Consider the following 26,326-nt stretch of genomic DNA (forward strand, 5'->3'; position numbering starts at 1 on the left):
AAGCACTCCAAGTTCGACCAAATGTCAATGTTTTGCTCACTGTTTTCTTCGATTACCGTGGCATAGTGCATCAGGAGTTCATGCCACATGCTCGTATGGTCAATGAGGAGTATTATCTTAAAGTTATGCGCCGCTTGCGAGAAGCGATACGAAGAAAACATCAGGTATTTTAGAAAAACAATACAAGGCTTTTGCATTACTATAATGCACCTACTCACTCGTCATTGCTTGTTCGTAATTTTTTGGCCATGAACGACATTGTAATCAAGTCTCAGCCACTGTATTCACCAGATTTAGCTCCCTGCGACTTTTTCCTGGTCCCAAGATTGAAGAGACCCATGGAAGGACGGCGTTTGGCGACGAATGAGGAAACACCGAATCGCTGAGAAAGCTCAAAGACATACCAAAAGTGCATATCAGAATCGGAAAATATAGCAGTGATTTGGTGCAGTGGTAGTGCATCCGACTCATTATCGAAAGGTCGTGAGTTCAATCTCCATCTTGACCAGATATTTTTCCCGGAATTGATTTACTTGAAGATGGAATGATTCTGTATCGTTTCATGGCTAACAGACTGAGAATGACCATGGTGCTTTCTAGGTGGCTCGGAGAGTTGTTAACATTGCCTACTCAGAACACGAGGATAACGAACAGAGTAGTAGAGGGCATTGACACATAAAAGTAAATATAGAGTAGTGTCAACGATCCGGTATTTATGGAATATTTGCAATAATTGAACAAAAAATAAATGACAAATTCTGGTTGTTATTTTAAAAATTGAATAAACCTGATAGATAATTTCACAGGGACAAGAAAAAATAAAATGACAAAGGATTCAATTTTTTTTAATAATCAACTATAAAAAATAGACAATTCACAACAAAATTTTCTATGTAAATGAGATTTAAAAATAATCATTTATAGATTAAAATTTCAAACATCCATAAATTTCACAGCATTCCAAATGCAAATACAAATCGAATATTTGAAAAACAATACACTTTTTTAAAGCAAGTATAAATAATCTGAAATGGTAATTTTCAAAAATATATAAATAAAAATTTCAACAATCAATAAATTTCACATCATTCCAAATAATTCAAAATTAGTCAAAAGAAGCTTGTTATGATAAACGTTTCGTCTGCAACTGCGACATACATCTTCAGCAGAGTTGATTGAGAGATCGAAAATGTAGTATCTTGAAGTCTCAGCAAGGTCTGACTGGGGAGCTACGTGCATTTATATTGGTGGTGTCCTTGAGAATGCTCACTACCGATTGAGATAATCAGGGAGAGAGAGAGAGAGAAATATACTTTATTGTCTGTCTTGTCGACATTCAATCATTTCTTTTGACTATCTTAAAAAGTAGACAAAACAGACATTAATAATAAATCACGTTGTTATGTTACATAGTTCAATACGATACATAACACAACACACATTAGTAAAAAATAAATTAATAAAGGTACATCAACTACTATACCACATCAGACCAGGGTAATTACACTAACACAAAATGATGTTGGTATCAGAATTGAATCCAATTCAAAATGTATCATTGAAAAAGTCAGTAATGTAATAGTATAGCCGGTTTTTTGAAGTGTTGAGTATCTCTATTGGTATATGGTTATATATTTTGAAACCATAGTATACAACAGATGAGATTTGGTGTTGGAAAGGTGATCTAATATTTTCATCCTGGCAAGTACTTTATTTCATTTGAATGACTTCAAAGGTGGTAATATTTGTTCCTTATATCACTCATAATATCAAGCTCATGATTGAAACGAAAAACAAAGCTCATCGAAGGTATTTGCGAACTAGATCTGATACAGATAGAGCATATTATATTACGCTTCGAAATTATGTCAACGAAGCTGTGAAACGTGAGAAATCTGCCTATATGCAATTTGTGCTTGACAAAATTAAAAATAACGTTAAGTCGATGTGGCCCTATCTCAGCGACTGGGGTGCATGCACAAAATCGACTCTCAAAACGAATAATATTCCTTTAGAACTCCGTGAGCCTGATTTACTTAACAATTATTTTTTAATGTTGCCGGTAAAACCTCCGTAAATGCGGAACTACTATCATTCTATAAAAATAACCTTCTGGGAAGTTAATGATGGAATCGGCCGATACTTGATGAAAATCCATAACTAACGTATTCTAAAAACACTGGCTTCCTCGGGCGTGTCTTAAGACACCCCCGAGAAAGCCATTGTATGGCGAAACACGTGTTGCATTTTTGTAAAACTATCTAGTGAAAATCACACAATAAAGTGTTTCTAGAATACGTTTTTTCTGGGAAGTAACTTGAAATTCTCATTTACTGAAATAACTAGTGATCATGTCTGGGATGCTCTGAAATCTCTGAAATCGCAGGCATTGGGTTTAGATAATATTAGTCTGAAAATGATAACAATTGTGTTGCCTTTCTGCATAGAGGAAGTAAAACACATTTTCAATGAATCCTTGAGAACAGGTACATTTCCTGAATTGTGGAAAATTGCCAATGTCATTCCGATACCTAAAATATCCACACCTAAAAGTTTTAATGATATTCGTCCCATATGCATCTTACCTACATTTTCCAAACTTTTTGAAAAAATACTTTCTCTACAGATCAGACAATACCTGGATTTCAATAGGATCTTACCAGAAGTACAGTCTGGCTTTCGTTCGAAACATGGTACACGCGGCTCTATTGAAAGTCATAAATGATATATGTACTTATGGTGATAAATCTATACCGTCGATCCTAGTTCTCCTGGATCAAAGCAAAGCCTTCGATCTTGTCAATTTTCAGCTTCTTCTTGCGAAATTAAAATTCATAGGGTTTCAAGAAAGAGCTTTGGAATTAATGAATAGCTATATCCGAGGTCGATCACAAAGAGTAACGCTTGATAATAACCTGCTATGCTCAACCCTTAAAGAGACTATTTCTGGAGTACCCCAATGTAGTATTCTTGGGCCATTATTATTTGTAATTTTCATTTTTGATTTTCCATCATGTTTAAACTTTTATCAAGTTCACCTATATGCCGACGATTTTCAATTATATTCACCTTGCGATTTGACTGATATAGAAAACCATGTGAGCATTATTAACGAAGATCTCCAAAACACTCAAGTTTATTCTGAAAAACATGGCTTGCGTATCAAACCAAAGAAAACTGTTGCAATCTGCTTAGGTCCTCAGAGACAGACTTATCAGATCAAACAACATAGTCTCAGAATGAATCAAACGGACATTGAATGGGTTGACTCAACAAAAATCTCGGATTGATTATCGATCAAAACTTGAACTTCAATGACCATGTCCAAAATATATTCAAAATAGCGTTCTTCAAACTGAAATCACTGCGCTCCAGTGTATTATAATTTTCTACCGAAATATAATCGACTAAAGTTGCAACGCATTCAAAATTCTTGTATGCGTTTTGTTTGCTGTGTACCTTATAGAGAGCACATTACTCCTTTTCTGATAGGATTGAGAGAATTAAACATAAAGTGTAGAATGAAATATCTGATCACAATATTTCTTTTTAAACTCATCAAAAACAAAATACCCCTGTATTTATTAGAGCTTATAGTACGTTGTTCTAATATCCGTAGCATCAATACCAGGTTCAATAATTTCAACATTCCAAACCATGTCACATCTAAATACGACGGATGCATTTCGTATCTTTCACCGTTATTTTTGAACATGATAATTCCTCTCCTGAATTCATCTTTATATGAAGTGAAACATCATTTGAAATCAACTTTGTTGACCAGCATAAAGTAATGTATTGTAGTGTAGTGTTTTCCTTTACTTTTCTGCAAACTGAGATGTATTTATCATATTCTTTCTTTCAATTTTGCTGCTGAAGAAAATTGAATTATCTTAGGTAATTACCTTATTGCTCATAAATGTTATTTGAATTACTTAGCAGGAGGGGTGGAAGATAGCCATAGGCTAACCCCACCCTTTTGTGTGTAATTTATGCACAATAAAGCTATTATTATTATTATATGTTTTCTTATTAGGCACGCAGTTTCCAATATGAATAAAGCTACAACAGTCAGAATTTTATATTTGACAAATATGGTTAACAAGAATCTCGATTTTTGCTGTACACATGTATCGCCCGGCATGCATGTGTTTGTTACTATCCCCCAGAAGACAACGCCATGGTCAGATCTGATTAGTGAGTAACAAACCATATTTGCATTAAGACAGTCCCAGTTCGTTGAATGTGATACAAACTGTATAGTCAGATGCTAATATGCTTTCTTTGAGAGCCTCGATTTAATAATAATAATCATCTTTATTAGAAATCCTAATATACAAACCTTTTAATAGTAACTTACATAATTATTTGATTAAATGAATGAACATCATCTGCTGTTACTAAATACAATAGTTTGTGAAACAATATTTCATATACAAAATGAAGGTTATTTTTCATTGATGTACCCCAAAAGATTGCATTTAACATGACTATCGAAATTCAGTGTACCATCAAAGTGTAGCTCCAGGAATTTTGATAGTATTTGCTCGTAACCGACTCCTTTCCTAGTAATAGATTTTCGATATCATCTCTGAAAGCAACAACACTGGTAGTGTCACACCATTTTCTAATTATATTGGCATCATTATGAATTAATGTATCTAAAGAATCAATATCCGAACAGAGTCACATAATAGTGGTACCATCGGCTGGTATAAAATGTTCTGATATTTTTATATTTGGCAAATAATTAATATATACTAAAACAAGGAACGGGCTCAATATTGAGCCTTGAGGTACGCCAGACTTCATGTAAGCTTTTTCAGTGTGGTTGACTTCCTATATGGTTTTTACCTGACAAGGTAAGAATCATACTACTCACGAGCAATCTCCCTGATTTTAAAGTGCCGAAGTTCAAGATCAACCTCAATGATTATGAAGTACTGAAGTTTCTGTAACTCCCGTTACAGTGTTTATTATTATTTTTTTTTCACCGTAGTGTGCGCTGGTCAGGCCCTATCCCCCGAAGCCCCGATACATTCGGGAGGGAGCGCCAGCATAATCAACCAATGACCACTCCCCACACCGTGGGGTAAGTGATCATTGGGTCCGAGAATCATGTGCCCTGAGCAAACGCAGTGAGCCAAGAATGACAGCCTTCTGCATCTGTGCGGCTAAGATTTCTGCCTTAGTGCGGCAAGCCGGTATGATTTTGAGATTCGAGAGTAGAGAAGACATCATTCCACCAAGGACTCCAACAATCAGAACGACAATCTTGACAGAGTGATCTGGATAGAGTCTACGGAGTTCGAAGAGAAAATCTCGATATTTTATCCGTTTTTCCTCCTCTTTTCTGACGATATTCGTCTCGCCAGGAGCTGAAAACTCCACGACAAATATCGTTTCGGTCTGGTGGTCGAGAAGGACTACATCAGGCTTATTAGCTTGTATGAGCCTGAGGGTGGGGAACGAATAGTTCCAATAAATTCGGCACTTCTCGTTCCCCACAACGGATTCAATATCCCCCGGAGCGTAGGGCAACACCGGTGTCTCGTCAATACCGTAAGAGTGCCGTAGATGGTAATATAGCACTCTTAGGGCCGCGTTATGTCGATGGAGATAGGCCGAGACCGCATATGCTGAACATGCTGATAGCAAGTGCATTAGGGTCTCGGGCGCCTCGCGGCAGGCCCTGCACCTTGTGTCAGGAACCTCTATACCCATCACGCGACTGCGGTAGACTAAGGTGTTGAAGACACCATCCTGGCAAGCCATGATGAACCCCTCAGTTTCCGACTTCAGCCCACTCGACCTGAGAAAAGCGAACGTCAGGCGCTTTGATAAGCCAAGGTCTTCAATATTATTGAAGAAGACCCCATGCATTGGCTTATCCCTGTGTCTCCGCAGAAGTAAGGTGATCTCTGCGGCTTTTATCTGAGCTTTTTGTTGAACGGGTTCCAACTCGGTGACAGAGTTGTAGTCGTTCAGAGTCGAAAACTATACCGAGTTCATCAGCTGCTCGAGCAGCTGCCCTAAGGAGAAATGCTCCAATTCCTGCTCTCTCATGGTCACGGACCATGCAGAGAAGGGGATCCGAACTCCTGACGACTTTACTATTATTATTATTATTATTATGTACTTGGTACTTGGGTACTGGATTACACATTCTGTTGACTAGTATACCTTGTCATTTCCTGATACAGTTGTTGGGATGCCGATATATCTCAACAGCTTACTTATGAAGTCGTGCGTTGTAATGCCTTGTGGCAGACAGAACAGCAGTTTCTTCGATTTTTATCAAGTGATGATCTGTTTCTTCTAGTTCATTTTCGGCTAATGTAAATTTCTCCGGTTACATAAGGCAGCAGCTGGGTACGCTTGTGTTCTTGTATCCTGGTAATGATGCATTTGGTAGTTCCAATGTAAACACCAGTGGATGACAAAGGCTCTCTTCTGTCCTTTGTCCTGATAGTGTTGAGTAATTAATCAGTTGGCTTGTAAATTGTCTTAATGCTGTGACATTTAAACAGTTTTGCAATGTGATTCGTGACTTTGTATACACTAGTACAGTCTACTTGCAACTATATCAAGAAAAAAAGCAGGTACACGTGCCCCACTGGAAAATTTTGCTCCCGGTTAGTCGCTGCTTAGACATCGAGATAATACCTTCATCTTCGCAGTCAATGCCTACACCACTAAACATATCTGCCGCAACAGCAGACGAAACTTTTGGCACAAGTTCCTTTCAATCACTGCCTACTAGGCCAGATTTCCTGTCTAATCTTGACTTTGACTCAATGCCTTAGTTGTTATAATGCCCATAAAAATCAATCATTCAAAAAACAATATAATTTTGATATAGCACACTGTTGAATATCACAAACGTTGCTAAAATAAAAAAAAAAGAAAAATAATGAAAAGAAAATAAATCAGATCTATAAAGTTTTCTTAATTATACCAAACTGCATCTAATTTTGAATATTTACTGTTCTTTTACCTCATAATGTTTTATAAATCTAGCTGAAGGATCTGTAACATCCTTGACCCAACGAGGCATCCAATAGTATGGTAAGAAGTTCTCGGCCAGACCAGGATAACTTTTCTCAAACACTTCCCTGTAGTACAGAGCTTCCTTGGAAGTAGGCGTGCAATGTGGATACTTTTTAGCAGTTAGGTCCCGATCAAAAGATTCAGGCATCCGTTTGTCGATAATTTCTTGAAGAATAACAAACAGAGATTTCTTCGTAGATGCTACGCCATCACTAAAAAACAAAATGAACAATCATACTTCACGAAACTTTTTTAACGAAAACAGGATTGTGAATGCAACGATCGGACTCGGCTGCGTTTAAAAATTCTTAGTAAGAGAGCGACGAAGATAAGAACGACAGAAGACTCAAACACCTCTGAACAAGAGTCTCCGGCAGCGCAAAATAAAACAAAATCATGTGTCAGGAAGTTGCTGTTATTTGCTGGCTTGTTATTTTCCCATTATATTTGCATCTTTTAAAGTTCATATCTATCAAGTTTCATGAAGTTCTTGGAATGTTACTTGAAGTACCTAAATTCATTATTGCCCCATTTTTTCCAAAAAAATGGGTAAATAAAAAATATTTCATCCTCTTTTGACTGATAAACAAATGGAATATAATTACTTGTGGAATCATAATAACCAGTTCAGTTATTTTCTGAAATAAAAATATTCTGATCATATAAGAAATTGAAGCAAGAATTGATAGTGCTACTAAACTCAATTTAACCCTTTCTATACGAGGGTGTCTTTTTTATACAGTACTCCCTGTAGGCAGGTTTTTTTATTTGACCTCTACGTTGACCTCTACGTACGACAGTCGTACTTAGAACAATTATAATGAAAGAAAAATGCGAAATACTCATTTTATTCTTAAGAAAAATCAATCTATTGATTCACAAAAAAAATTTAAGATAATTCTACAGCTTGAAGAAAGAAAAGATAAAGGAATACTTTCAAAATTCAGAACGTCTTTTTGGTGTGATACAACTCAAAGCAAGGTGTCACACACAATCTGACGTTACAAATGTCGCACTGGTAAATTTTTTCTTGTAGTAGGTTTGGATTGCGGTCACATAAATTGTCGGCTTTATTTTCCAACTCTTTTTGGGTTAAGTAATAAGTACGCTACAAAATGCCTAAGTGCCAACTGTCATCTGTCTCGAGGGTCACCGATTAAAGCAGTCAAGCTCAGATCGTGTATAATTCCACATCCTAGCCCTAGCCATCCTGTCCATATATATATTCAATAACACATAAAAGGTTAACTACCTGCGGGACATGTTTTCAGAGATAACCCTATGACAAAATGATACTGACTAAAACACATGCCTTCAAACAGTAATATTTTACCCATCAAATGCGCAGTCGTTGAGGTTGCAAATACAGAGTTATATTACACATGTCCAGCTCGCCGTATTTGTAAGACACTCGTGAAGCATTATCATTTAAACTTGTACGACACTCGTACTCACATGGACGTACGTATACGTACAGCACTCTTTTAGAAAGGGTTAAAGTTTCCATTCTGTACTTATTATGACATATTGACTTGGCCAAGATCGCACTATACTTCACTTGTGCTTCTCGATCATTTCAGGTTTCACGTCTCTTGGAGAATATTCCTATCAACTTCCGAAAACTTCCATTGGGATATATAAGTACTACTAACAGGCAGATGGGGGCTAGTCTACTTGAAAGTGGTGTACGACGTGAGCTAATAAGGCGATAGACCTTTGATAATTAGTCTGAAGTCCAGTTAAAGTTACGGAGAAAACATAACAATAACAAAAAAATATATTCCCCATCTCTATTAAAAACGGTAAGTTTGAAACTCGATGACGGGAAAACTCCAGATTCAAATTTAACGAGTTGTATAGGGTAAAATAAACAATGATCAACAAATAGGAATATTATATTTTACCTGAATGCTTCTTTTGGTCTCCAGAGAATTTCGTGAGGTAGCACATCAGTACCATCAAATGCGGATCTCAGAAGATGCTTCTCCACCGATTTCACTGGTTGCTTCAATTCCCGAGCAAGATTCAAATAATAATTGGTGAATTGGATGTCCAAAAAAGGTACTCTCAACTCCAGGCTTAAAATTAAATGAAGTTGATAATAAGTTAGCTAACATGTTCAAAAAAAAATCTGTTCAAAATCTGTTTTTCCGTTAACCAGTTGTCGCACCCCTACGAACGACAACACTCAGAAGTCGAAACTTGTGCAAGCTAAGGATTAACGATGCATAAGTGAAAAATCTCACCTTTGAGAAGCAGTGGTCCTATCGGCTCTCAGCCCATCAAACATGTAAATCTCGTTCAACAATCTCACACTCTCATCGTGAGCTGAGTCAGCGTCAGGAGCATCTCTAAAGTATATATATCCTTGCGCTACTTCATCTGCACCTTCCCCGCTCAACAGGACAGTAGTGTTAGTATTCTCTAAGATATATTTCGAAATCAGGTACATGGGTATGGATGCTCTTATCGTAGTTATATCTGGCGTTTCTAAGGTGTAAATGACGTCATCGAGAACTCTGGCAACGTCTTCCTCTCCGAAGATTATCTCGTGGTGATCCGTCCCGATGTGTTTGGCAACAAGACGTGCGGCAACCAGATCTGGACTGTCAGCCATTCCGATAGAAAACGACTAGAAGGATTGACATTGATGTAGGAGAATAATAAAATTCCTTTTGTTTTTGTAACCTCATTACAACTTTCGAGAATTAAAAAACAATAAAAAAAGGGAAATCAGGTCTATATAAGTATAATTTAAACCTTTGAAAGGTGTGCTAGAGCTGTCAATGTTATGAAGCACAGAAATCAATAAATGTAGCCTACCACATTTAGACCTCATTTCCAGTGTAGCATCTTGAGACTGGTCATATTGAGATAGCCAGAATCAATTCAACTTGGTAGTAATGTATTCGTTATTTTGAGTAGGTACATTCAAAACCTTCCCCCCCCCCACCACCATAACGATAGTTGCTATATAGTGGCATATATAAGAAAGTGTGCTGACCTTTTAAGTGTAATAAAAGATATTAATTGACCCCAGCTGATTTATAGGAAAAATCAGTAGACAGTTTGGAAAACATTCTTTGAAGTTGTTATCAATAAAATAACTTGTTTATGTGCATAAATGAGAAATGCATTTTATATCACTATATAAATCAAACATTTTTTTAATTCCTCGATGCTCTTCCCTAAACACCATATGCTACTCAATGCATAGATGAGGTTAGGAACATCATGAGTTTTTAACAAATCCAGGATAAAAGTGTTGGACAGAATTCCAATGAAAATATCATATTTAATACCAGAAAACTGATATACAGTGATGACTTTAATTTCAGGGGGTGATTCCTTGTCACATTTTATGAAAAAAAGATCCAACAGTTGAGACGACAAAAGAATACATATAAGTCATAAATAAAATACACAATAAAACATATACTTTTTTATAGCATCCTTTTCTTCTCTAAGTGAAAATGAAAGACAAAAGAGGATTCAGATAGACGATAGATTGCACCCAGTACATCGAAGAGACGTGGCTACACAAACATGAGTCGTCGGCAATTCCTTAGATTTTGAAACCAATTGATGACATATCAATATCGTTTGACAAGTTACTTTGTTGTTGAAGAGTTTCTATGGTATCAATATTACCCAAACAGTTGTTTTCACAACTAATAACCTGTGGGCATTTTATGTAATTAATATAAGTAAGTTTTATATTGTAATTGTACATTTTAACTTCAAATTGGAAATGGCTCTATCTAATGTTGGAGTATTTAAATAGACAGATTTCGAAGTTGGAATATAAAATATGATTTTTTCTCAGAATAATCAATGAAGTGCTGATGAATTTCATGAAAAACTGGCCCAAAACCGGAACATGGGGTTACTTGTCAAAAATAAAATAAAATCTTCATTAAAAGATGAGGTTGTTAGAAACAGTAGCAACATAATTTCGTTTTCATAACTTTGTTGACCTGTATTGAATGCACAAATTGATTATGCATGCGTATTCTTTTGTTGTTCCAACTGTAAAGTAATAAAATATTACAATGAATCAATCACCCCCTGAAAATAAACGATACTTTATATGACCATAATGAAAATGTAAAAATAGACACAAATCCAAATTGAAATGATCAAAAACACAACAAAAAATACACCCTGATATCTCTTGAAGGGATATTAGCTCAAAGATTTTTTTGGTTGCTCTACATTTCATATCATTCAACAAAATCACTGACTATGTTTATCTTGGAAATTACATAGCTCTTAGTCATAAAAATAGTATGAACATCAAACATGTTTACGGTTTCATATTCCTCAGATAAACCATGTAGAAATGTAAAGATATGGATAGAAACACAGAGCGAAATGATAAATATTACAGAATGAAACAAATAAAAAGTTTCAGAAATGAATGAGGAAAGTGTGAAAGAATGGGTCTAAAGACCCAACACTTATCCTTTTGTTGTCATTGCTATTGATCAACATGTATATTTCGTTTACTGACAAACAAAAAACAATCATTATTATTATTAAATTTAAATTATTAAAATTACAACAATGAAAAAACATTAATAAACGAAATTTCATGGGACCAAAATAAAATTTTAAAAATAAGGATTTCTTCTACTTACAATCTGAAATCATTAAATTTATAGACCTGCCAATTATTTTTATAGTAACTTCTCATTTTTTTGTCAGATTCATATTTTTCTTTTGTAAGATATCACTCACGCAAATATATTTATTACCTGTATTTTATATGGCAACTTTGCTTCCTTGGCCTCTTTTGCCAACAGAGATGCTATAAGAGAGGAATCCAGACCACCAGATAGTAAACAACCAATCCTCCTGTCTGCCATCAACCTCTTTTTCACTGCCAATCTCAATAAATTGTTTATGTTTTCCTTATCATTGATTGGTGATAAATCTAAATCAAATAAATATGTATTCTAAAGAACATAGTAACACAATTTAATTCATATTACTTTACCTGTATATGGTAAAAAAGGCTTAAACAAAGGTTTGTCTCCAGGTGAATGATACTTTACTGTTTTTACTAATTTAACTTTACCAGACTCTAATAAATCATATTCCTCGTAGGTTCCTGGTGGGAACGGTTCCAATTTATAACTTTCTCCATTTAATTCTTTCTGTAATTCCACCAAACCTGAAATTGTCAATCACCATAGAAGAGTATATCATTTTAAATCCAGGGGTAAGGAATATGAGGAATAATATAACAGAATCTTGATATTTCTAATTACTTTTCAATTGGTAAATAGTAGCTACTCTAAAATTATTTGTTTGCAATAGTAGTATTCCAACCATTTTGTGATCATATTCAGTCATGACTGATATCTCTCATTTATATCTCTCTACACAAATAACAAAAGGTAAAAAATTGTGTGACGATCTGTAAAACATTCTTCATTTCGAAGTAAAGTGAAACAGAGTTGCAAATATTAGTCAAGAATAGAATAACTCAAATGTGGGGTATCACAGGGCTCTTTTCTGGGTATGGTATTCTTTATTTATGTAAATGATCTGACATATATCAATATGTCAAGTCATTTTACATTATTTGCTGCTGACACAACTATCGCCTGGAACAGTCTTGCATGTTAAGAGAAATGTGAAAAAGTATTCAAATGATGTGTAATACATACTGAAAGAAACTAATTTATTGACATTCAAGTGCTAAAAGACATACTAGATAAACAGAATACCAATCCATATATCACTGAGGAACTATACAACCTCTTTGAAATATGCCTCAGACAAAATTATTTCAAATACAATAAAAAAAACTTTTTGCTGCAAAATTCGGGCCTCCCAATGGGGTCACTGTTTAGTCCCTTACTAGCAGATATTTTTATGAACAACTTAAAAAACACGTGTTTCATGAATAATGCCTTATCACAGAAACACATTTCGTATGTGGATAATATCCTCGTGGGTTTCATAAATATATAGACATAAATCGTTTGTTGAATTTCCTCAACACTCTCCACAATAGGATAAAATTAATAATAAATTTCAGTTCAACATGTAGGTATAAAAAAAACACTTTTACGGACTGTACAATCCCCATGGATCCTTTCAGTCCATCATTCAGATAATTGATACATAGAGCAATAATGAATCCGTCATCGGAGAAGGCTTTTCAAGAAGAAATGAAGATCATAAAGCAGATAGCATCTAATAACTATATTTCAGTTAAATTAGTTGAGAAACTGATCTCTAATAGCAGAGCACATAATCTTTACTTGTCCCACATCCAATCAGATCAGGTTATCAGTGTTTGAGAGAGTCTCACTCTGAAAGCTCACGTACCAAATAAGTAATCGGGTTCATTGAGAAGCTGGATTTATTTCGCTAAATTTGAATAGGTGTGAGACATAATAAGCCCTAGCAAATTGCAGGAATTAGATAAGGTAGAGCCACTCTTGTTGGCCCTACTCTTTCTAATCCCAAAAGAAAATACACTTGTTTCTGATTGTAAAAAAAATATTTGTGAGTGATCTACGAATTTCTTGATACATTTTTTATGATATATATATATATATATATATATATATATATATATATATATATATATATATATATATAAAATCTTTTTTCTTACCTTTGGCCTCGGAGGAAACTCCTAAAATTCCACTTTCACTTTTTAATTTGAAAAGCGGCCTAACCCCATAAGGGTCTCTTCCCAAAAATACCTTATTCCTGGGATAATCTACAATGCAGAATGCAAACACACCGTCAAGGTTTTGAATGCATTTTTCAATACCAAAATTTTCATAGAGATGGAATATGCATTCAACATCGCTATAAGTTTCATATTCAAAGTTGAATTGTTTTTGAAGCTGTAAAATAAATTGAAATTTCACAACTACAATCAAATAAAAACATTGTAATTGTCTCTCCAATCGCAACAATGCATACAATAGATCTATTAGTGAGGTTAGGTAATGAATTATAACTTTGATTCATCGGTGGATTTATTTCTCCGTGTATCCTATGGGCTAAAACTTGGTCAACTTTCACACATATTTCTGAAATTTTAAGAGTATTCCTTAATATTTTTCTTATGAATTTGGACTTCTTTTAACTTGGAGTTGAAAGTTCATTTTTTTTAACAATATTAACTTGATTTCAATGAACAGCAACAGAGAAGATGATTGCTAAAAAATTCAAAACTATTCTCATTTAATTGATATTTTGTAAGTAAGATGAAATATTCCTTTTGATTTAAAAAAAGAATATTTTAGGAGAGATCAAAAAATGTGGACAAAATTCAAAGAAAGTTTCCCACATTTTTTTAGTGATGTAGTAGCTTTTTTCCCTAAAATGTGCTTCAAAGTAGTAGTAGTAGTAGGTTATTCAAATAGAAATTCCTAATATACACCAATAAAAAACATTCAACTTATTCAAGATGTATTCACCTAAGATTTAAAATGCCTTTATAATTATAAAACTAGATAATTAACACTCATATTAGTATGTAGTTATTATGAAAGAATTACATCAATAAGGTATTTCAAATCAAAAAGAAGAAAAAAAAAGATTTTCTTATTAGTCAATGGGCTATGCTTGAAGACTGGCAATAAACAAATCTAAAGCAAATGGAACTTCAAACGTTCAAGCCAGTCTCTATATACCTACACAGGTATTAAAAATTGTTACTGTCCTTGCATTTTTTATCATTTGTGGAAGACTATTATATAAATCTAAACCTTTGAAGAACAGAGAATTCATGGCCATTTTCAGATTCGTTCTATTTATTTGGAAATCTACTCTATTTCTAGAAGAATAATTGTGGATGTTAATGATTCAAAATAACAAATTCATTGAAATACTCAGGTTGAACTTCCTATTTTATCTTGAATATGAATGTCATAGTCGTATAAAACAATCTGCTTATAATTGGTAACCATTTCAGTGCATCCAGCATTAAAGCTATAGGTAAATTATTACATCCCAGAATTACCCTCATGCCTCTATTTTACTTTTTTTGTAATTGATATTTTTCATTCAAATTGAATAAGTATAATAATGAGCTGCAATAATCAAAATGTGGTTGAATGATGCAATTACAGCAAATAATTCGACAGTTTGTGGAAAGATGACTAGATATTCTTGATGTACTGGACATGCTTGAGAAAATTCAGATTATCAATAATGAATCCAAGGTATTTATTTAGATGTCCTTTATGTTTATTTGATCATATTTATATCTATTCGCAATTACCATTGCCTTCGTTTTTTGAACATTCAATTTTAGTTTGTTCATTTTCTAATAGAAATTACAGATGAACAAACAAATACATTTCATTTAGTGCTCACTCTCAATAACATCTGTACTACAAAAATGGATACACAATATTTGCTATTATGAAAAAAATTATTTGAATTCATTCAAAACGTATTCATCCACGATATTTAATTAACAATAATATGAGTAGACCTAGAAAAACCTCAGGAAGGAGGATTCCTGCACAATGTAGTAAATGAAAGAGGTAAAATTTCACTTACATGGAACACTGTCATCCTCTCTGGTAGACACCCATATTTCACTGTAAGACACTTGCCTTATCAGCTTTTCAGTAGCAAATCTGGATAACATTGAAGGAAAAAACTATGACGATGACAGTGTTCCATTTACTTTATTGTTTAAGAATACTGTGGATGATATCTGATTAAAATCCATAATGAATGTTTGGAGTACAAACTGAATAGAGAAAAGGGTTTTTTTGTATAATTCAGTGTTCATATAAAAATATTCGTTTCGAAAGTATTTTTCTTTCATATAATTCAATGTTTATATGATAGAAGCTGTTTCGAGAGGGCTTTTTTTCCAGTTTGTGTCTGAAAGTTACTTCTTTCCATGATATACACATTTTGTATAGACGTACTTTTTTTGAAATTGATTACTTCATTCCTTTCTTTGGAAAATTCCGACACCTTTTTTGCATCAAGATGAAGTAAAAACCCAAAACCTTTCTATTTAATTAGCCCCTCCCAAAAATATACACCTTCCAATTTAAATGATAGAAGATATTTTAGTTTCTGAATGAATAATTTTAATTTTTTGAAGTAAAGTCAATTTTAACGGATTGCAAAAATATGATATCAAATTAAAAAGTAATCTTTTTTATTTTCTAGAGAATATTTTTCAACAATGAAATAGCAATAGTTCATATTGCAATGTCTTTGCAATATGAAGATATCTATAAAAAAGCTCTCTACGGTTAGAATCAAAAAATAAATATCACACAAATTCTTATTATATATCTGACCCTACACCTTCTGTAGTAGGTAACCTCATTTCACCTGAAACATTTGCCCTTGAATCAATTATATTGAAGATCATTCATTAGACAATTGTGTAAAAAGTTAACATTACTTTCAATACAAATTACCTTACTTTACCAAATGTATCTAATGAACAATTAGTTAAAGTGGACATACCCTTCTGCAGTTGTAGATTTCACCATTGCAAATCAACATAGAAGTGGGATAAACATGTAATTTCATGGGCTGCATTCCATACGTGGTGTCTACAATTGTTAACCTGTGGAATCCAACACAGGCATTCTGAAAGAATGAGAATTCAGATTAATTGACGTACTGTCCCCATGAACACATACTATTTTATCATACAGTGTGATCCATTTGAAATGGAAGCGCCCTTGTAAAACACATATTTCATTTTATAGACATTTGAGGAGCCTACTAGAACAAATGAAAAGTAGAACTGGAACCTCTGGCATAGAATAATTCCAAAACAAGTACTTCCCCCAAACACCAGAACTGCAACACTCTTCTCGATGCACGTTTCACTAATCAAGTTGACATCACAAGGAGATTAAGTAGAACAAACATCAAATTTCATGAAAGAGTCTTTGTTTACAAGGACAACGTTCATTATTTTTCAATATAAATAAAAAAAATCATTTGTGTTTTTTTTCAATCTGTCCACACTACTGCTTCGTATAGTTTTGAATAATGAATTGTCAAAATTCCGTTGAAAAGCGTTTGTCTTTGAACAAGTATAAGGGAGTAGAATTTGAAAAAAATGCCATTTATTCATCCCACCAATTCATTTTTAAAACTTCCATCAAAATTCTGATTACTCCATTGGATTCCACACCTTTTGCTTTGTCACTGTCCAGAATTTCTTCAGAAATATGTTCATCATCAAAAAGTGATGAGTATAGTTTGATGCAATAATTCTAACATATTTTTAAAATCTTCTTGACCTATAACTTTTCAAATGATGTATAGATTTTGATGAAATTTCTGACACTGATAAACAAAACTTGCAGACGCCAATAGTGGGAGTAGGCAGAATTTTGATGAGAGGTCTGACATTGAATTGGTGGAATAATTAATCGGCATATATTTAAAATTTTTCACATAAACCATTCCAAACTAAGTTCAAAACTAAGTAAATTCAGCAAATCACTAATAATCTTTTTATGTTTAAATTCTACCTATTGAAAAATCCAATTGGTTAAAAATATATTTTTTGTAATAAAAATGAGAAATGAAATTTTATGTTTTTTACCGCTTTTATACATAGAAGATTTAATTCATTTCTCATTTTTCATGATGATCTTCTACTATGTAGTAACGGCTACATCAATCAATTTATTGTGTTTTATAAAGGTGCTTCCATTTAAAATGGATCAAACTGTATAAAAACCTGATGAAATTTCTTTCAATATATTTTTTCATAAATTGAAGCTTAAAACTATGAAACATTCATCTCAATATCAATGATAATACCCTATTCATGTCTCTTCATCTGATTCTCTCAAATTTTATTTCATATAATTATTTGTTCTTCTTCAGATAAAAAACGGCAGGAAATTTCAATCTCAAAGAGTCAGTTTATTATCTGACATTGATGTCTAGAGAAATAAAAGAAGAATATTTTCTATAAAAAAGATTCTATAATATTGAGAACTAGTAGTAAAAGTAATATGATATAAGAACAAATGATGCAGATCTCAAATATGAAAGATTTTTTTTGAAATGTGGAAAAGTAAAGATTTTATTGTATTTGTTATATTAAATGGGTTACCAGTATTGATTGAATTTGTGATTTAGGAACAGATGTACGATTTGATTTGCCTCACCTTCATTTTGTCATCATATTCTACTCTCCAAGCATCTGGTCCTCTATGAGATATCTTGGCAAAAGTAGTACCTAAGTGACAAGGTAATTTATTAGATGTCAGACCAAAAGTTGCCCATATTCCACACATTTTAGATGTTGTTCTGAGCAATCTGAAAAAAAATTAAAACAGATATGAATGGAAATTTTGAAAAAAAAATCACTTATTTATAAATGTTATTCCCATTATGTTTTTATAAGAAATAAAATTCATCATCTTTAATTTAAAATAAAAAATATTGAAAAAATGAAGATGTAAAGTTGTAATACTAAATTTTAAGAAAAAATTTAAAATGATACCAGAAAAAAGATACCAGAAGAAAATTATAAAAGCCTGTTATAAACAATAAGTAGTTATTTAAATGTCAATTATTATCTAAATAAACAAATCCATTAAATTTTTTTCTTCACTCTAGTTCAGCGTTAATCAAAATCCACGGACACCTAAAAAATTCGCTTACAATTTCAAGGACCCCTTCAATAAAAAAACGGGAATACTTTTCATACATTTTATTTTAGTAATGCAAAAAATTACTTTTCACTGTGAAGGTTGGTACTGCTTTTTTGCAACTGAATTAGAAATATTTTTTTGATGTTTTATTACTTAGTTGTAATCTCAAAGCGGAATACAATTGAAACCTGTTTCTGTATTCGTTTTTGATATATACAAGAGCAGAGAATGCCTTCTCACAGAGGTATGTGTATGACAAAAGCAGTTAAACGTTTTAGTGCTTCTTCTGATATTTCTTTTTTATAAACTTTTTTCAATTCACCCAAAACTTGATGAGGAAGACTCTTTGAAATTACGTTTCAAAACTGTTTCTATTAATTGATTTTCCTAAGCATTGGTTTCCACTTTTGAGAGTTGTTTGAATGGAAACAAACAACATTCGGTTGAACAAAAAACCCATTTTAAACCATCTAATCAAATATTTTGTAATTTAAAAATACTGAACATATTCACATTCTTGGGGAGGTGAACTTGTCATAATTGAATATTTTTCAACAGTGACTTTATAATAATAATGATATTGCCCTACTCTATATATAACTTTCATTACAATTCTTCTGGATCTGTGTAAACAAATAAAATAAAACTGTCCCCAATCAAGACCAGTTTAAACTCAAAACTTAATGTACAAGCCCAACTTTATGGAAGCAAAATTACATCCTCAAACTGGAAACTGCCACTTACTTCATTTGATTCCTTTGAATGTTTATAAAACAAAAACTAATAAAATATGCTTTCATAATCAAATCTAGGTATATATAATGAAATGTTATTCCTCTTAAAATCTAACAAAAAAAATGTGAAAAACTTATTCTGGTTTTCTACTTCTTCAGTAATTCCTTGAGAGAACAACGTAATTTTGAATGGAAACCAGATAAAAAAATACATTATCTGAAACAACTACTTCCCCTGACAAATATGGAATGTTACAGAAATGACCAAATCAAAAAATATTTTTTTCGTGAAAATGGTTTTCAACAGTAGATGACAAATATTCTTTTCAAATATACCTGAACTTAAATCAAAATTAAACTTACCCAACAATCTTTTCACTAATCTTTTAACACGTGGACTACCCGCTGCTTAAATTTATACACGATGCTGGGATTGCTAATTGCTATCGACTTGAAAGGCAAAATATTTTTACCACCTCGCTCTCACACTCACATAAACACAAATACTCATGACTTATGATGAAATATTAAAAAACGTTGCATTTCTATAACTATTTTAGATATCTAAGTTTGGATGAGTTGAAAATAAACTTGTTCAACCTCATGGATTTTAGAGATATATAAAAAATAATTCTTATGGTATATGAATTATAGATTACATAGTTATTACTACTACATACTATAAGTTAGGTTAGGATCACCGTCACCGATTACCCTTTAAACGACAAACCCAACTAATACATCGTTATTAATTAAATCAATGTACCTATCTCATAATTAACACTCCATCAAATATATTTGGAAAGTAATATAACCTTCCTGTATCTTACGTTTACCTCAGGAAAATTCAAATTTGGCGCACAAAATTATTTAAATGTGTCAAAAAAATATTTCACTTAAGGCGTATTCCAACGATGAATCGTTGGCGTATTTACAACGACCACAGAATGATATAGTTCACAACTTTCTCAACTTCGTATAATGACTTTGTATACTTCAAAATGATGAACCAGTTTGATTTCGTCATTTGAAAATGAAAGCCATATTTAATAGATATCAATTTAATAGATATCAAAAACTGAATAAACCATTTTCTTTCAATAGATCGTCTTTCATAGAGTTATGCTACTAATTTCGTTTCATTTGTATCATTCTGAATTCATCGTATTCATTACTCATTAAATATGCAAAGCAACATTTATAACTTCCTTCAACGTCACTTTCATAAAACTGTAATATTTTCAATAAAAACTCAATTTCTCTGAGCATATTATTGGTTACCTATAGTCATAGGAAATGAAGATTCAAGGGCAGAAGCCAGTTTGCTGAACAAATGAATATTTCAGAGTCAGCATGGGCAGCATCAAGTCTAGTACATACTTATCTTATAATAAATATCCGAATATTAACAAAATCCAATAATAATTGATTTAGCTCTTCCTCGCCACTTCAATTCAAATCAAAAGATTCGGTCAATTGAAACAGAATAAAAAGTAGTGGGTACCTGGAAGAGTACATTTAAACGATTGGAATGGTCATTTCAGTTTCGGAATTGTAGCAAAAATGCAGCTATTTATTTTATTTACGTTGCTGCAGAAAAACTCTGAAAATATAATTACAATTTCCACTTCACAAGGAAATGTTTTTTGATCATGTTATCCTCTACTGAAATAATAATATTCAGAATATCAATTTAAAAAAAAATCTGTTTTAAAATCTGTTTTTCCGTTAAACAGCTGTCGCACCCCTACGAACGATAACCCTCAGAAGTCTAAACTTGTGCGAGCTAAGGATTAACGAGGTCTCACCTTTTAACGTGTAATTCCTAACACGGGTTGGACGATAGCAAGTGAAGATCGATAGTTCAGACTGGGGCTTGAACCACCGACCAACACGGCAGTCAATCGAGTGAGTGAACAAATCACCCACGCCGAACCGCTTGGCTACCGACCGATTTAATCAATAGTTAACTGTATTAAAGCTCTCTTCTCCAAGGATTCATTCAATGTGAACCAATCAAAGCCGTCCAAAGTCAACAGAATCGTGACTCAACGTAAATGAAAAATTGCTGCATATAATATTAAATGGTGACCATTAAAAATATTTCCATGGATGTCTGTATACTTACGTTTTGGCAAGTCTAATAATTCGCCTTTTTCAGTTTTTCATTACAAAATTATCAAATTTTATGAAATAAATTTTCATTTATATTTCTTACCGTATCAAAATCGATGATTTTTTCAAACGTTTCAGAATTTTTCAAACGTTTTCTGTAACCTCTCGCGTAAAATGCTGCGCTTGTGTACGATTCATTCAAAAGTTACAAATTTCTGTCAAATGTTACTTTTTTTCAGCATAATCTATTATAATTTTTTCCAAGCAGGAATACAGAATTCTATGACAGGAACGCAGGGACCCACGTCATACTAGATGACGTATGACAAAGTAACAACAAGGAGAAAAAAGATTATTTTCAATAATACAATTCCTAATACACACAAAGTCTTAAGATATGTCTGAAAAATCAAAGAATTTCGATATGAGAATAGTTTATGAAAATTTTGAAATAGCTCTTTCTAAAGAAGACGACGTACAACTACAAAATTACCTAGAAAGTTTTGAAGAGCTGAACAAGTATGGTTGTGATTCAAGTTCAAACATCTACTAAGTTCAATATGTTTCAGATTTTTTACTCTGATTGGCACAGTTTTCAGTTTTGTAAGTAATGATCTCAAAGCGAAAATGGATATATTATATGAACTTCTTAAAGACCCAGAAAATGGGAATCATTTTGCCACAACTAAAGCAATGATTGATTATGAATTACAGAATGATTTATTGAATAAAAAAGATTATACATCAGGAGCTAGGACACTTCTTCGGTTACATAGAGGTTTGGGTGAGTATTCATGAAGGATTTTTTTTTATTTGAAATATAATATGAATTCCTATTATACATATCTACATGCACATTTCAATATTTATCATAATAGGTGTGGGAAAATTGTTAGTATTTTACCTTCTACTTCTCCAACTTGATACAAAAATGTAGGAATCTTCCAAAGAAAGAAAGGAATCAATTTCAAAACATTAACTCTATACATAGATGTGTATGTGTAGATCATGCAAAAAAAAATACTTTTAAAACAAATACTTTTATATGAACGCTTAATAATAAGAAAAACACTTTTCTCTATTCTGTTTGAATTCCAAACATTCGTAATAGAATCAAATCAGATATCATTCACAGCATTTCTACACAATATAATTAATGAAAGAAGTTAAATTTCACTTACATGGAACACTGTCATCCTTACTGCTAGACATCCAATGTTTCACAGTAAAACATTTGCCTTATCAGCTCTTCAATAGCAAATACAGATAACATTATAAGAAAAAACACTCAATTTGTTCATAATTACGACTTTTTGTCTCAGAATGGATCAAATCCACCCATGTCATCAATGACAGTACATAAATAACATTCATTCAGTTATTTGATTACATTTTAGCTATAGGAATCTTTGTTTAAATTGAGAGGGTATGTTTTAGGAGAGATTAATTTTTGGGAAAGAAAGTTTTTGGCCTTCTACTTCTCCATCTTGATACAAAATATGTGGGAATGTTTGGAATACAAATAGAATAGAGAAAAGTGTTTTTCGTATAATTCAACCTTCATATAAAAGTATTTATTTCAAAAGTATTTTTCTTTCGTGTAATTCAATTTTTTTACAAAAATATTGAGTTTAGTAGAAGCTACTAAGTAAATAAGTTCATTATTCACTAGTAGAAAATTACAATATTTAAAGTCCCCATTTCCTTCGAATAATCAATCATCAATTTCACAAACCGACAAAATATTATAGTGTAGTTAATACCAAGCTTATTTTCCTTCATTTTTAGATTTCATACAATTGTTTTTGAAGAAATTGGGTGATCTCAAAGATGAAGAAAGCACCTCCACTGCCTGCAGAGAAGCATATGACCAAACTCTATCAAAACATCATACCTTTCTCATTAGAAATGGTGCTAGGATTGCAATATACACACTGCCTACAAAAGAAGTTTTACTGAAACGGGTAAGCTACAGGATGTCTAAATTAAATTTGGTATGAAATATTTGAGCTCCCTATTAATTTGGAGCTCTTTTGAATCAAGTTCAATTCAAGTGACTTATTTTAGGTTTGTGGAGGCGAAGAAGACATAAAACAAGCCTTGGATATGTTACCTAGAACCCTGGAAGTTACGTCTTCAGTGTTCCAAAGGATAGAAAATTTGTATAGCAAACATAAACTTCATGAACTGCCTTGAACATTATTACAAATTTTTGTATCTCCTTCGAGAATGATCCACTGATGAACCAAAAATGTGTATCATATTTTCACAATGAATAATTTTTGGCTTGCTGTTATAACGAGTATTGGAAGTAACTTGCCAGAATTAAACTACAAGTATTAGAGATTAATTGAAAAAGTTGAATCGAAATAAGGTCGTTCAGTCAAGTCAAAATCAGTTTTTCTTAGTTCATTTTGAATTGGGTGATTTTTTGAAGTAATTGTTATCACATTCCGATCAAGTTTCGGAAAAAATAGCTTATGCTAGTGATAATTATTTTATTGTATCAACAACTTGCTTGTGAATGTTGTCTTTCGTGTGGTATATTGAATGGAAGTCACTTTTTGGGGAGAAAAAACCGGGTTTGTTGATTTTTGTTGGCATCATTGATCTTCAATCTGAAAAAATTAATGTAGTAGTGAACTTCAAATTGCTGTCTGATTCCTGGTTTATAATTCATATGTAAGTTTTGTTATATAATCTAGTGTGAAGGTAAATACTATTTTGATAGTATTATTGAACTTTTAAAAAGTATATCTGTTTTTTTTATCAGTTGTCGCACCCTACGAAGAACAACTGTCAAAAGACAAAACTTGTGCGAGCTAAGGATTAACGAGATCTCAGCTTTTGACGTGCAATTCCTAGCAAGAGACAGAAAAGTTTTTTTTAAATTCCCTGTTTTTTTTTAAATCAAAATGAGGTTCAAAGCTACAATAATGTTCCAAAAAATAAAAATATTTTCTTTACAGGGTTTTCTATATTTTGAACATTCAAATTAGAATACTTCAGAGTTGTGTTTGTGAAATAATTTTGTTAATGTTTACTTGAGTTGGTTTAATATTATGGTTTTCATCTAGATGCTTCCAATATGTTTTTTATATATGTAACCTATGTTTCAATGCAATATCTACAGCCATGTTAGGAATCACACATTAAAAGGTAAGACTACGTTAATCCTTATCTCATGCAAGGTTCGACTTTTGAGGATTGTTGTGTCACAACAAAATCATTAAATGTATGTGTAAAATAAATTATGCGATCACAGTGAAGTAAAGCGTTTGTTAGCTGAGCCATTAAATACTCAGCTTATCGGTCAGTGGTTCAAATAATGTTCTTGGAATCACACGTAAAAAGGTAAGGACTCATTAATCTTTATCTCATACAAGTTTGGACTTCTGGGAGTTGTTGTTCGTTAAGAGCGACAGTTGGTTAATGGAAAAACAGGCAGAATCAGACATAGTTTCATCACTCGTCGCCATCAGGACTCTACCAAATTTTTTTCAAATCGTAAGAGGGTCTTGTGATACCTCGTTTGAGGTATTTCAGTTCTCTATCATTAGAAACTCACTACAGTTAATTCCAATAAATGTTCACCATTTACTTCCTAATTTCCTATTCGTGGGGTTATTTCTTTGGATGCACACCTGTTTCTATCCATGAGTTCTGAAATGACCTGTGATTGTATGTTGTACACTCAAATGTCACACATCTAGAGGTGTCATATCAGTTGATAAGGCAAGCCATTCTAAGAGATCCTGTTTCCATATTTACCGGTTTGGACAATTGCGAAAACCAAATGAGTTTTCAAGTGATGTTACGTTTCAGCAAGATGTGGTACTAGACTGGTTTGAAAATGGCTTGATCACTATCATCTAAACCAGTGGATAGGTAAACGTCCCATAAAATGGCCCGCTGGATCTCCAGACATGATACCTTTAGATGTTTTTGAGGGTACATAACATTCAAGTTATGATTTCAGAATTCCTGGATATAAAAAAATTTGCAACAAAATTATTCCGTGTTAGGAATCACACGTTAAAAGGTGAGACCTCGTTAGTCCTTAGCTCGCACAAGTTTCGACTTCTGAGGGTTGTCGTTCGTAGGGGTGCGACAGCTGGTTAACAGAAAAGCAGATTTTAAACAGATTTTTTTTAACATTCCACAATGTAAGGAATGAATTTGTAAACAGTGAATGTCAAGAATTGGAATAAACTGGAGTGAGTTTTCAATCAATCATTTGTTTGCAGATCTTGAAAGTAATATAAAACTGCAATCACCGATTCCACAAACAAAATGTCGTAGAAAATTGAAATACTCATCAAGAGAGGTATCACACAATGCCCTGTAATTTGAGAAAGGGTCATTGTGACAGTATTGCCTTTTTTTTCGGAGAGTACGAGAAATGATGCATTACTAAGTTGATTTCGTCCGACCTTGATATCTTGTCCCATTCAAAAGTCAACAGAGGAAATTTTTTATGTTCACACACTATAGTAGTTTACATTTTCATACATTATTATAACAAATGCAAGGCCTAAAGTATTGAAATGAATATTTTACTTTTTTTTAAGTTTTGTGATATGAAAATTATATACAACATATTAAACATTCCTTGTGTATATTCGGTTAGTTCTCAGTTATAGTACCCTCAATATCCTTTAGTTCCATTCAGATTAATAGATTTCATTTATTATACTTATTTGTTCGATTGAGTGTTACCAAAAAATCTGTTGAAACGATTATGCATGTAAGTAGAATTTTCTTCTGAAATCCATAAACATCTAAAAC

At 32.7% G+C, this 26,326-nt stretch overlaps 2 protein-coding genes across 7 annotated transcripts; one reads left to right on the forward strand and one right to left on the reverse strand.

Annotated features, from left to right (window-relative positions):
• Nucleotides 1-829: 829 nt before the first annotated feature.
• On the reverse strand, nucleotides 830-23,328 carry LOC111517350 (asparagine synthetase [glutamine-hydrolyzing]). 6 transcript variants are annotated; one of them, XM_023173481.2, is made up of 10 exons: nucleotides 19,787-20,106; nucleotides 18,201-18,351; nucleotides 16,528-16,653; nucleotides 13,685-13,922; nucleotides 12,050-12,226; nucleotides 11,808-11,986; nucleotides 9,297-9,682; nucleotides 8,955-9,128; nucleotides 6,998-7,262; nucleotides 830-4,591 (listed from the first exon to the last, which is right to left on the reverse strand). In XM_023173481.2, the coding sequence occupies exons 2-10, from the start codon at nucleotides 18,327-18,329 to the stop codon at nucleotides 4,586-4,588; spliced, it is 1,680 nt and encodes a 559-aa protein (XP_023029249.2). In that variant the 5' UTR covers nucleotides 18,330-18,351; nucleotides 19,787-20,106; the 3' UTR covers nucleotides 830-4,585. The 6 variants fall into 6 exon arrangements, with proteins under 6 accessions (XP_023029249.2, XP_074025659.1, XP_023029248.2 ...); XM_074169558.1 differs by having other exon boundaries at nucleotides 830-6,888; XM_023173480.2 differs by lacking the exon at nucleotides 19,787-20,106 and adding an exon at nucleotides 22,720-23,328 and having other exon boundaries at nucleotides 830-7,262.
• LOC111517352 (ceramide-1-phosphate transfer protein) lies at nucleotides 21,843-26,159 on the forward strand. The gene is made up of 4 exons (XM_023173483.2): nucleotides 21,843-22,057; nucleotides 22,108-22,322; nucleotides 23,327-23,502; nucleotides 23,606-26,159. The coding sequence occupies exons 1-4, from the start codon at nucleotides 21,936-21,938 to the stop codon at nucleotides 23,732-23,734; spliced, it is 642 nt and encodes a 213-aa protein (XP_023029251.2). The 5' UTR covers nucleotides 21,843-21,935; the 3' UTR covers nucleotides 23,735-26,159.
• The last annotated feature ends 167 nt before the right edge of the window (nucleotides 26,160-26,326 follow it).

This window comes from Leptinotarsa decemlineata, unplaced genomic scaffold, assembly GCF_025532065.1.
Source record: "Leptinotarsa decemlineata unplaced genomic scaffold, Ldec_3_MD MMD2_P_RNA_scaffold_5, whole genome shotgun sequence".
In the NCBI taxonomy this organism is placed as follows: Eukaryota; Metazoa; Arthropoda; class Insecta; order Coleoptera; family Chrysomelidae; genus Leptinotarsa; species Leptinotarsa decemlineata.